General features: G+C 36.0%; 1 protein-coding gene across 1 annotated transcript; it reads right to left on the reverse strand.

The window, feature by feature from the left end:
- Positions 1 to 9,367: 9,367 nt before the first annotated feature.
- LOC18445185 (Tetratricopeptide repeat (TPR)-like superfamily protein) lies at positions 9,368 to 12,002 on the reverse strand. Its single transcript, XM_006855326.4, has one exon. The coding sequence runs from the start codon at positions 11,720 to 11,722 to the stop codon at positions 9,797 to 9,799; it is 1,926 nt and encodes a 641-aa protein (XP_006855388.3). The 5' UTR covers positions 11,723 to 12,002; the 3' UTR covers positions 9,368 to 9,796.
- Positions 12,003 to 13,943: the final 1,941 nt, after the last annotated feature.

Raw genomic sequence — 13,943 nt, forward strand, 5'->3', positions numbered from 1 at the left:
AAATGTGCAACCTTCCTATGGTATAACCATGAAATGCGTCTTTTTAACTGAAACTTTTATCACTGAGCTTTTGTGCATACTGATTCCATAAGATCTACTGTAAACGGGCGGCCTTTTAGTGCCCCAACCAACATACACAAAAAGCATCAATTTCGTGAGTGATTATAAGTAAGTGACATCGTCTTCCTGAAAAATAGTATGTTTTTAATAAATAGTGATATTTCCGTCCAGGATCTTTATTTTATAAGTTTTGTGTGTAAGTGACATCGTCTTCCTGAAAAATAGTCTGTTTTTAATAAATAGTGATATTTCCGTCCAGGATCTTTATTTTATAAGTTTTGTAAGTGACATCGTCTTCCTGAAAAATAGTATGTTTTTAATAAATAGTGATATTTCAGTCTAGGATCTTTATTTTATAAGTTTTGTGTGTATTGTCTAGAAAAATAATCCATTCTTTTTAAAAATAAAATGAAATAATTATTTTTGCTTATTATCATGAATTTTAGGCGCGATAAATTTTATGCGCACGTGACCTCATTATCTTGAAATATAATTTTTTTAATAAAAATTGTGATATTTTATCTATGTTATAAATTTTGAATGCTATAAATTAGAAAAATAAATTTATTTATTTTTCTTGTCTATTGTTAGAAATAAATGTGATATTTCTGCTTTTAGTAAAATTGTGATATTTCTTTCTACTGTTTTGAATATTTAGACATTGTAAAATTCATGTGCAAATGACTGCCTTATTATTTAAAAATTGACATTTTTTAAATTGATTATAGTATTGTCGTGAAATGTTTATTTGTGGATTGATATCCCATAAATTGTGATAATTCTGTATTCTTGAATTTCTATAAGATTTTTTCTATACATATTAAATTGGCAATTACGCTAGAATGCCTTTACAAACTGCTACCTTTCTAAATTTGAGCCCAAAATATTTGATTGGTTATTTTTTAAATGTTATAGAGAGTGACTGTTAATAATGGTTTAAGTGAAATTCATATTAATGATTTCAGTGATATGTTGAGTACATGATATTGCTGCTTTCGAATGTTTAAAGAGATTTAGAAATAATTTAAGTATGCAAGTGGACTCATCCGGTTCGCCGGTGAGGTATAAGTGAACCTATCTGGGACGCCGGTAGGGATTAAGTGGACTCATCCGGTACGCCGATGAGGTATAAGTGGACCTCCAGGGATCAAGTGGACCTATCTGGGACGCCGATAGGGATTAAGTGGACCCATCGGGACGCTGATGGGGTATATAGGTGACCTACTTGGGACGCCAGTAGGGTATTTTGTGAAATCCTTTGAATTATGCACTGTCGTTAAAAGTGTTATAAGCATTTCAATTACTCGGATTATACTTAATTATGCATTTATTGAAAGTGAAACTGTTGATGCATTTCTGTTAATAGATCTCATTTTGGAAAATATTGATATCTTTCAATCATGATTATTTTAGGATTATGATGATCACTTACTGAGTAGCCAAACTCATCAAACTATGGTAAACATTTTTTCGGGATAACTGCGGATTCATTTTGAGTGCTAGTCAAGATCAACCTTGGAAGATACCGTTGTTGTGCTAGCTTTCTTTATTTACTTTGTAAGACCTCGCCACTGTAAATTTGTCCTATCAATAGATGCATATATGTTTTGTCTGTCACATCTTAGGAATAATAGTATTGTAAATTCTTGGGGTGTGACAGCTTGATTGTCTATTTTTTTCTCCAGTTATAAAATTTAAAATTTCAAAATGGTACACATTGAGCGGATCTATAAGCAACTTAAAATGTTGAAAATATATGGTCAACAACTTATTATAAGATGATAATTTTTTTGGACTTATAATTCTTTTTTTCCTTCATACTCTTACATTTTGAGGTCCAGATGATCAATTGGAAAGTTTTTCCAATATTAGAGAACTCTCTTCTATCATGTGGCTCTGCCCAAGTTGACTCAGCCAAATGATGAATGAATCCTCAATTGTCGAGGCTTGGGAACTTGGGACCGTTTTTATTTTGGAAAAAATTTATATGAGGTTGCAACCTTAAAATGTTGATCTAGATGCAAATTTTCATGGTCTGGAAGTGGGCTTCGATCTAGTTATAGAGATTGATTGTTTCCCACTACAGATTGAAAGTGATTCCTCATTACTAGTGCAGGTTATACGTGGCAACTGCAAATCCCCATGGGTGCTCCATACCATAGCCCCTAATTGCAATTTCAGACCTGCAAACCATTCATGATCTATTTGTCATATCTACTGCGAGGCTAATATGGTGGTCGATATAAGTGCAAGAAAGGCTATAGTTTTTGCGCAACTACTGTAGGGTTGTGAAATAGTATGTTGTAATTTTCTTTTATCTTCTATTAATAAAAAATGGGTAGGGGCCTTCTTCCCCACCAACTTACCCAAATTTTTTAAAAAAAACCTTAAAATGTAAAATTAAGGTGCAACTCAAAAACTTAATTGGAAAATGTTGTTTTGATGTTGGAAAATCATATAATTGATTATCTTGACATCAATATATATGAATATGGGAAAAAAAAAAAGATTTAAAGTCCCAAAAATAATGTATCTTGACCATCTATTTTCAAGATTTTCATATATTCATAGATTTACTTGATTTGAATCATTCATGGATTTTAAAAATTCATTATTAGAAAATGAAGTTGGATTATAAAGCTATCTTCATAATTTTTTACACCAAAATTACATCATTTGATAAAATTTGGAGGTGCACTTTACTTGGATTGGATTGTTTAAAAGTCGCAACCTAATAAAAACTACACTCTTTCCTTTTTCCTTGATAGTAGTCACAAATTCCTAACCCCAAAAACTGAGGGATCATGGCAAAGCTCCTACTTTATCTAGGATTGAGCACTTAAAACTCATTTTTTTCATCGGATATCTGGGTTCAAGAGCACCAAATACTTTTTCAAATATGAATGAGAGAGGAGTATGCTATAACCTACTAGAGCAAAGGCTGCATAGTGCCTTGTCATCTACAAGGTAGTCACAATTAATCTTGCCCATTGGATGTGAAGTTTGATGATTGTATTTATTATATTGACTAAGCTCAAACTTCAAAAGCAATTTTTTTGAATTTTGGGATATACCCAAGCTATCATATTTCACATCGAATGATTGTAAGTAATTGTAAACTCCTTGTATCAAAATAAATTGTCCCATGGTATACAATCCCCAATAATAACTACTTTTGAAAATTGAAGACTCAGAATTGGTCTGAAGGCAATTGGAAGACTCAAGGTAAGTTCCAAGGCGAATTATAGACCCTGTATGGTTCTCAAAGTTTTGTTTCTAGCCTCACCTGGGGGCTGAGATGACCTGACTTTGGTGAGTCCAGAGTTGAGCCCCGAGTTTTTGTTTCACTAATCAAAACAAGTAGGACAAACTTAACTAACATGAAAGATGGACAAATCTAAGCCAGAATATATTATTATGTTGTGAGTATACTGTCCATTTACTCATCCGGGTAAACCCTACTTGGAATCCATTATAGAACCTTAAAATTTGGGGATAGAACCTCTTCAACTCATAGATTAACCTTAATAAAAAAAGAAATCCAAATTGCTCCATGTACGAACTAGAAAAAAATAAAGTGTCAAAATTGGGTAGAGACCGTGCAATTTTTAAAAAGTGAGATCTAAGTGCTAGAAAACTCACATTTCAAATTGTGCCTTTTCGATAATAATTCCCTAATGATTCTTAGGTGGTTCTCTTTCGACCTAGGGAGTAAATATGAACTATGCTCCAGCTGGAGTATAGTACACGTGCCCTCAGTAATCAGTTTCGAAATTCAAGCTAGATTTGAATGTCGCCAAAGTAAAAAATGCAGCAAATAGATAAAACCCTAAAAAGACTCTTTTTTTTAGTGCTAATAGTAAAATAATAAGTTATTCTTAACCAACTGCAATATTGAAACTTTTGGTAAAATAAAACTTCTTGAAATATATGTAGAATACATTGATATACAATTACATTTACAAAGATCTGATATGTTAGAAATTTCCTGCGAACATGGCGTCGAGTAAAATGACATTAGAGATGGAGAGGAGAGATATAAAGAATAAACAAGAGAGTGAAGGATCAAATCAGCGATTGAAAAATCGGAATCTGTCCTGAATCATCAGGGGCCGAATTCCGATCCGTCTGCTTCGACTCAAGCAATTCATGAGTGGAATTGAGCTACATTTTAAAAATAAATTGGAAAAGAAAGGAGAATTTGGGCGATTATGGAGTTCCTCGAATTAGAATGGCCCGCCACCTATTCCTGATCAGACTCGGGACTCGGTAATTTTTAAACAACTAGATCAAAGACAAGAAAGATTACGGTATCAAACTTTAGTAGGAACGATTATAATCTCAGTTGAAACTCACATACCTTCCAAGAATCCTTTATATATCAACCACTTTCCAACTACCAAGAGATGAAGACTAAACAAAAGGAATACTTGTATCAGTAAGTCTGCCAGTAAAAAAGGAAACTAAAGAAACTTCACAAAACTTATTGGAAATATTTTAATTATCTAGATCACTTACTCATGGAAACTGGTCATCCACTGCTTCCAGCTCGTCCGAGATCCTTACCGCAAGATAATATTTACTCTGTACTGATTAGAATCAATGTGTTTATAAGTTTTTTCCGTAAAATTTTCCTCTAGATGCAAGGAAATAGAAGATCAAAATATTGTCTCACTTATTCAAATACACAAAAACAATAAAATCTATAGTGCACTAGAGCTGCCTTTCTTTGGAGGAAGAAAATACTGCATATTGAATGAGGGATTCGAATTGTATACGCTCCGAGTGTAATTGAGAGTTTAGTGCATCACTATTGAATGCGAGTCACTGTTGAAGAATCACTATAAGTCATGAAGTTTGATTGAAAACAGTCACAAAAGTTCATTATCTAACTTTTGGATTCAAAAAATGAACCTCTGTAACTGTTGAAATTGTTCCTTCTTTAGTCTAAAGACTCTAAATACTATTTTATTCCTATCGTTCAATGTGGGACTGACCCCACATTTGCTCTCTATACAACATGTCAAGAACAACTTTTGCAATGGTTCAACGGATTTTTAAAATAATCAATACTGTTTTTTTATACAAGAGTGCTTGCGTATATTGATAATAATCCGGATCGGTTCAAATTAGTGATCCAGAAAATATTAAAAATAAATAAAAATTAAAATAAGGGGTTTATTGGGTGGAGATCTAGAGATGACCTAAAAATATATTAGATAAACTATATATATTAAGGGAATTATGCCAGGAGCCATACCATCCTATAATTGGTTCGGTCCCCGCCAATTCCTATATGAATCGGCAATCCGGATCCAAAATCGCTGGGTTATATAGTTTGAGCTTAATGTAGATTTTTTCTTTCTTTTTGTGGGTAAAAGCTTGATATAGAGTTCGTGTTCTCTTTCATCATCTTTTACTGATCCAAAATTTACATTTATTTTCGCTCGTGAGCTCATGGTGTGCGACTTTGTTCTTTATTCGCATAGTTTTTTTTTTTTCCCTTATCTTTTAAATGATTCCTGGTGATTTATCCTAAGGAAATTTATCAAAAGAGCCATAAGAATGTTATGTTAATTTGCAATTATTCAATACTTTATGAATTTGCAATATTCCAATATATCACTATTTAATCAAATTTCCTTTACCATGTATGAAAAATCTACAATGAGGTTCTTATTCCAATGCAAGCACCCCGGAATTACCCGTGATTAATTTAGGATGTCACACATATTATAACTCATTAGGTGGCGAAGACCCACTATTAGGCGGTGTAGGTTAATTAAAGTGGAAGTAGTGCAAAAAATACATGAGGACTTATGGCCTACAGAAGATATGATCCTTAATAGAGCAGAACGGCGGACCAGGATTCATGTAGTCGATCCCAATTAATTGAAAAAAAACTATGATGATGATGATGAGCTGTCCGAGATTAATGTGAATCAATAATGAAGGGGGCTGCATTTCAACATAGAAATTTACCAAAATAACTATAAAAATTTAACTATTTACCATTTAACATTTACCTATTTGAGACTATTCCAGTTCCGTATCATGTATGCTTTTTATAGGTCTTTCAAAATTAAATCCAAGTTATGGGCAAAGTGTTAAATTAGGATTAATAATAAATTCCAATTCATCACCCTTGATTTTTTTTTTTCCACCATTACCCTCGATTATTTCCCCTGATCCAACCATTAACTGTAATTGTAAGTTACCCATTAATTTTCGAGTTTATTGCCCCCTCTCCCCTCTCTCTCTCTCTCCTGAATATTGTCAAATTCTGTGACCTGGATGGTTGTGTAAGATCAGTTTAATAGCGAAATAAGGTGACATGAGCATTGAGTTGGCAAGTTTTTAGTGTGCTGGGTTTCACGAACACATTAACTTCTGCTCATTTGGTTCCTTCATGTTAGCACAAACAACAATGTGTTCCAGAATCACACTGTTTTCATACACTGTATTGGCCAGTGTTAAAAACACAAGGACTCAGGTCGGGATTCCACAGGTTCCCGAGCCCGAGTCAGATCTGAGTTTGTCAAAGACCCATCTGAATCCAAATGAGAAAAACAACAAAATATTGGAAACGGTCCAGATTCAGCGGTTTCTATGTGCTTGGCTCTAGACTGGTAGTCTACAAGCCAAAGTAACTCTCGAGTTGGGCTATTGAGTTATGCAACACTGGTATTGACATAACTGCCGAGGCCAAGGCCCATTTGGTTGGGATAGCAAATGCTAGAAAAATCATCCAAAGGGCATTTTATTTTTCTTCGTTCTGAAATACTAATAGCAGGAACAAAGATCATGTTCACAAGTCCTTAACCAAAGCAAAATAAGATCCATGCATGCAGCTCCTGTTGAAGCCATTTGGTTGTCAGCATCACTTAAAGAATATTAGCATTGTCATTGGATCAAGCGGTATGTTTCCTTAAAGGGTGAAATATATGAAAATTGTTTGTCATTTAATTCGAGGTTGTTTTGCTACTGCTGAAATAATGGATTATCCATGCATGTTTTTAATTATTCGACATTGTAAACAAATGCATGGCTTCAGTTCTGTGGTTTCTAGTTGACAATATATATTATTTGTGTGTTGTTTGTTCATACCAATAGAGAGACAAATGGAGATACAGATTCTTTGGCCAAGGACAGAGTATCAAAGCATTCATAAACATTTGGTAGAATTTTGACTTACTTTTTCTATGCGGCATAAACAGGATTAATATTGTATATGATGAGATTCGACCGTACATGTAAATCATTTTTGATCAGCGGTACCAACAAAGAAAGATTGTATCTGTTATGTGAGGTGTGCTTGTGCATGTATAGTTAACTCGAATGCATTTAAAGTCAATACTACTGTGAATGCATTTTAGACATCTTCTCAAATTATAATTGTATTTTAAGGAATCATTCGCAACGCCTTGTAGAGAAAAAATATTCTTAAAGCCACTGGTTTCGATGGATATGCCCATTCTTTGGCTTTTTCCAGGCATCAAAATGGGATGTTAGCAGGATATAGGAAATGATCCAACAAGATAGAGTATAAAGATCCGATTTGTTTGGATCAGAGCTGCTATAGCAATGATAAAGTTGAGAAACCCTCCAAGTGAGGCCTCTTAATTTGATTATCATAGGTGATTTAAGAATGGAGATTTACGGTCTCACTGAAGATATGACTTTTAATAGAGCACAATGGAGAACCAGGTGTAATGTAGCCAACCCCAATTAAAATGCTAAAGTGATGATGCTGATGATGAGGTGGTTTAAGAAAATTTGTGATTACTAAGAGTGTAATTCACCACTGGAAGCCAAATGATTACCTTTAGTATTTAGAGTAATCAACATTTCGCTAGGTTTCTTAAATGTGCCAAGTATATTAGATCGTAGGGCTGCATTGTCATAAAGCAAAACCATGTAATTTATCATGAAGATTCTCAATTCAAGTAACATGATAAAGAGTGATTTCTTTAGGAGCAATACTTGGACCTAGCATTTTAGAATGGATTGCATCAGAAATAGGCAAAAGACAACTTTCACTGCTATGAGATCCTTAGTGTTTTGGGCAAGTTGCATATGTTAGCCATGCACGCATATCAGTGGTATAGGACTCAAACACAATCTCAAGGAATCAGAAGTTTTTGTTGCTGTCATTATGAGATGGATATCTCGTGCTTAGATGCCAAATTCCAACAATGACAGCTCCATGACAAAAAGTAATCAAATGCGAAGTGTTGCAGAATGCATGAATAGACAAGTCCCTTTTCATGACCATGTTAACGTGTTTTCCAGTCATAATCAATGGACACAATCACCTATCTTAATAATTAGAGTGACAATTTTGCTCGCAAGTCGGCCAACAAAACTGGGTTCAAGCAAATATCAAATAAAATACTCGATAATCGAATATGATAATATTTTAATGATTACCATCTGCACTGGAGAAAAAGAGACACCTTTTAATTTCATGACCAATGCTAGTGCTGGTGTATTTCATACTGTTTTCAAATACATGAATTTAGCAAGTGGCAACATGACAAGGGAACTAGAAGAACTATCGTATTAGGAGACAAACTGAACAAGATGGGAAATGTAATAAGCAGGGTTCCTGTGGATATACTCTGATTGTCCATGGGGTTAGTGCATATACTCTCCAGTTTGGACAGTGTTGAAACACACATAACTTCGGTGACAATTTTTGGCCTGGCTTAATGGGCTATACACTTAATGCCACATTTTTGTGGCGGTAGCATTTGATTTGCTTGGAATATAAATTGGTTGGATCTCATGGATCAGGATGATGGCCACCCATTGACAAATATGGATTAGCTCACCTGGTGGATGACCGGGTTGATAAGTCATTAGTCGTGAGAGTGGTGATGCAAGTCTATGCTTCCATCTTAGGAAATATGTAAAATTACAGTTGATACCCAATCTTCGTAGAACTTTGAATGAACAGCTATCATCGTGTCAAGAAGGCAAGACTTTGATTCCTGTTGAATAATGCAGCATCAATTGGGGAGGAACCACAAGAGACTGCTTGTCCTTGGTAAGGACACCATATCGATCATCTAGACCACCAGGACCATGAATATCAGGGAAACAAAAAAGGAGTTTGAGCCCTAAGAATAGCCTTTTGTAATTTTTTTATTCCATGTTCATTTTAATTCTTCATAGATTATAAGATTTCCACTGTTTTTTGGACCTCCAAAATCATGGATCTAAGGTGGAAATGAGTTTATAGTGATTTGGGACGTGGTTCAGGTCCCAAATCCTTGAAAACCAAGTGGACGCATCAGTTGATTAACTCAACAAATTCTTCTCTGACTTTAAAAGCATGTAAGCAAATACAAACACAAACATACATGACCGAACTCATGCACGTGCACAAACATGCGTGCGTGATAAATATGTCCAATTTAAATCAACGAATTTCAATTTCTACAAATCCAAAAGTTATATGCTCTCATGAGCTTATCGTCCATTCCCTTCCTCGAGTAAAACCTTATCTTGGGACCCAAAATTTTGGGATGTAATCTCCTTAACCTAGTGACCAATTTAAAAAAAAAAAAAAATCCATTCGCCCTACATGTGTGCTTGTTCTTCTTCTTTGTTTTTGGTGCTATTCATCTGGTGATTCTAAAGTGGATCACAAACTTTCAGGTCGAAAAATATATTTCTGAGTACCTCTTTAATCCAAGAAAGTAACTGCACATTATGCTCCTGGGGGAGAGGGTTATAAATGCTCCTGTGAAACATGAGAGGCCCAGATCCTTGCATTCCTCATTTGAATCACTAGCAAGTCCACAGTCCTGTAAATCTCCTCAATTTGAGGATGTGAAAAATCCCCTGCCATAAATACTTCAACTTGGGCCTTCACCTCAATCCAACTACACCCAGGCACCTTCCTCAACCCCCTCTCTCTCATTACATGCCTCAACTTCTCTCCCCCCTCCCAATTCCCACTCTCACAATACATATTGGCTAGTAATACATACCCCATGTCATATCCTGGTTCTATGCTTATCAACTCCTTTGCGACTCTCTCACCTAGTCCAATATCCACATGCTTTGCACAAGCTCCTAGCAAGGCTTCACATGTGTTATATGCTTCTCTCTCCATCCTTGGTTGAGCAAAGGCTTTTGCCTCCTCTATACTCCCATGTCTCCCTAGCATGTCTATCATGCAAGCTGCGTGCTCTTGCTGAGGTTCAATGCCAAAATTGGCACTCATCAGCTCATAGTACTTCTTTCCTTGCTCGACCAATCCTGTGTGGCTGCATGCAGTCAATAAGCCGATGAATGTCACTTTGTCCGGCTTCCACCCTCCCCTTAACATCTCCCCAAACACCATAAAGGCCTCTTGAGCCAACCCATGATGTCCAAAACCAAATATCATGGCATTCCAAGAGACCTCATCCTTGCAAAAAATGGCTTCAAACACCTTGTGAGACCCTTTTATGTCACCACATTTTGCATACATGTTCAGCAGTGCATTGCCCGTGTAGGTGTAGGAGTGAAAGCCTAAATGGATTACGCACCCATGTATGAGCTTACCTTTCCTAAGGAGCGCCAAATTGGAGCATGCATGGAGTGCGGCTCCGAGGGTGAAATGGTCCAGTTGGATGCCGCTATCATGCATGCGAACAAAGAGGCTCAACGCTTGACCACTATGCTCATTCCTAGCACACCCTGCGATCATTATGGTCCATGATATGGTGTTTCGAGTGGGAGCACACTCAAACAAGGCAAGAGCTTCTTGTACAGATGCGTGCCTCATATGAGCAGTTATGATTGCATTCCATGAGACCTGGGTCCGGACATTGATCAGCGAGAAGAGGTTCATAGCCTCATCTAGCGAACCCAATTTTGCATAAAAGCTCAAGATCGAGTTGCGTACTTCAACTTCCAAGTCTAAACCACTCTTAATTGCATGAGCATGGATGGCATGACCGGTAAGTGTATCTACACAGCCACTCACCAGGCTCACAATAGTGACAAAATCGGGTGAGCCACCAACCATTTCCATCTCTTTGAACAACCTTAAGCATGTGTTAAATTCTCCTACTCGAGCATAGCCCGAAATCATGACATTCCAAGCAAATGTTCCTCTATTTGGCATGTCAACAAAAATTTTATGCGCAATTTGAAGCAACGAAGATTTCACATATGAACAAAGCACAGAGCACCATGAAAGCTCATTGCGGACCCCCATGCCATTAAATACATCGAAAGAGCTTGAAGGCTCATGGCATTTTCCATACATGTATATGAGAGAATTGCACACTGGCAAGCTCGACTGGAACCCGAAAGAGACTACTAGACCATGAAGCTTTTTACCGTAGTTCAAGCTACCCAAGTCGGCACATGCGCTTATAATAGCGGTGAAAGAGAAGCCGTCTCCTTTCGGGCCCCAGGCTCTCATGTGTGTGAACAAGGATATGGCTTCATGGGCATGGCCTAGTTGCGCATAGCCCGTCAGCATAGCATTCCATGAGACCACATCTCTTTGAGGCATTTGATCAAACACTCTTCTGGCCTCACTGACATTTCCCTCTCTCACTAACGTGGATATCATAGTGGTAAGAGATAACATATCGGCACGGGAAATGGTACCAAACATGTGGCATGCGTTCCGAATATTTAAGGGCATTTTGGTCATTTTGATAGAAGGGTATTTTGGTCATTTCTCCCTGCTCATCCCCGCCCAACAAATTTGAATTTGTCCGAACCTCGACCCGGTCTGCCAACTATTTTGACACAAAAATTGAAAGCACCCAATAACTCAAAATTGATTGAGTCCGACCCCGAGTTCAGAGTCAAATTTCAGCTATAAATTGTTGCTCCTCTCTCTATATATTTATCTGTCTACCTATTTTCTGTATTTATCTATCTATCTATCTATCTATTTGATTGTAGAAAATGGAACATGGACAAAAGAAATAAATAAAAAGATAAAACAATGGCAAGATATGCGTGACTTGGCCAAGTTGCAATGGATACATGTCAGATGGGTGGAATGCAGTGCGTATCACTTCATGATGTGCAATCCGGCCTAATGGTTGAGATCTCTTTGCTACCGCATCATAAACTCAAATCTGACCATTCTTTCAAAGGGTACTACACTTTCCGACTTTGTACTGTTTGATGACTCTTTAATGACAAGATCTGCATTATTTTTTCAGATGAAGGAGCAAGTAGTAGACACAAGTAAGTGACATAGACCATTGACATGCCCTAGAATAGTAATAATAGACAATTGACATAGAAGAAATATTTTTCCTTTGAGTACCTTTTCAAAAAAATAAAATATTTTTTCTTTAGAGGAATTTATACTTAAAAACTATCATCGAGGGGAACCCATGCATTGAGTTAATGTAGTGAAAACCCAAGGATGAAATCTCACCGAAAGTTGTCGTTTTGATGCTAAAAAGCATCAAATCGATCATCTTGACCTTGACCATTATCGATTAAAAAATGAACCTTAAAACTTAAAATAGTGTATTTTGATATTTACTACATTTAAAGCTTCAAAATTGGAAAAAGCTAAGGTGGTGGTGGTAACTCCCCCACATCCCTTGACACCACTCGGCTAACACCTTTAAAAAACTAACTCCTAAACTATTTGAAAAAATGGGGTGAGGCTTGTCTTTCCTATTGAATTACCCAAAAAACCAATAATTCAAATTTCATAATTACTGGTACAAATTGATTTTCAGGCCATGGTAAGAGTTTTTGGCTCCCAAATTGCATTTTCCAGCCGAATTTCAAGGTGCCAAAATTACTTTTTCAATGCTAAGGGCACCCTTTATACATTAAAAAATGAGAATTTTTCAAACTGTGGTGGCGATAAGAGGCGACAAAGCATTTCTAGTTTTTCTCAAAATGTAAGTTATAATATTATTATTTATTTATTTACTTTAAACTTTGGTGGGGTAGAGGTTTGTTGGAATAGAGCTTAGATGTGAAGTAGTGACCATTACACCCCAACCGACAGCGCAGATCCCATCACCGTTCATTTTGTTTTACCAAGATCATTACCGTCCATTATATACCTAGTCTATTTGATGTGATGGATGAAGCATAAGGAACTGAATAACTTAATGCAGTGATGGCATGGACCTCATCAATGACTTTGACAATTATAAAAATATAGGTAGAGGATTTTTTATCATGAAAAAATTTAGATCATCTTTAGTCACCTCAAAGATCGATTCTATATCAAAAAGAAAAAAAGAAGAAGGAAAGAATAGAAAATATCTGGAGCTCAAAACAATCACCAAATCAATGAATTCTCCAAATTGATCCTGGAAGTGGTTTGTATGTCCAAGGTGTAGGGGCTTTTTTTTTTTTTTTTTGCCAAGGTTAACCAATGATTACCTTTTAGTGCCGAAAAAAAGAAAAAAAAAAAAATATATGCAGGAAGACCACTTATCTTGGGTAAATCACAATTATTGTTGATCATTAGATTTGGAACCAGACAGTTAGTAATGTCGATTCAAAAAAATAATTTGAATAACTTTTGATAATTAATAATGATTGTAACTTCATTATACCAATAATCGATAATATTATAATATAGAATCCCCCACCCGAAAAAACCACAACTACATTCGTCTTGAGAGCTGGTTGGACCATGTACCTTTTCCCATTTTTCATTCTCCAAAGTTCCTAAGAACCTATAAAGAAGACACCACTTCATAAGTGACCTATAAATAGGTTTCTTTAAGGTTAACTTTTCTTACTTCTTAGTGGACTTCTTTAGTATGAGTCTATAAATAGCTTTCTCTAAGGTCAACTTTTCTTACTTTCTAGTGGACATCTTTGATGAATATGAGTAATTTGGCCATTTTGTCACTAACCTCGATATCATCAACTAAAGC

This window comes from Amborella trichopoda, chromosome 2 (assembly GCF_054954075.1).
Source record: "Amborella trichopoda isolate Santa Cruz 75 chromosome 2, AtrichopodaSantaCruz75HAP2 v2.0, whole genome shotgun sequence".
NCBI classification, from domain to species: Eukaryota; Viridiplantae; Streptophyta; class Magnoliopsida; order Amborellales; family Amborellaceae; genus Amborella; species Amborella trichopoda.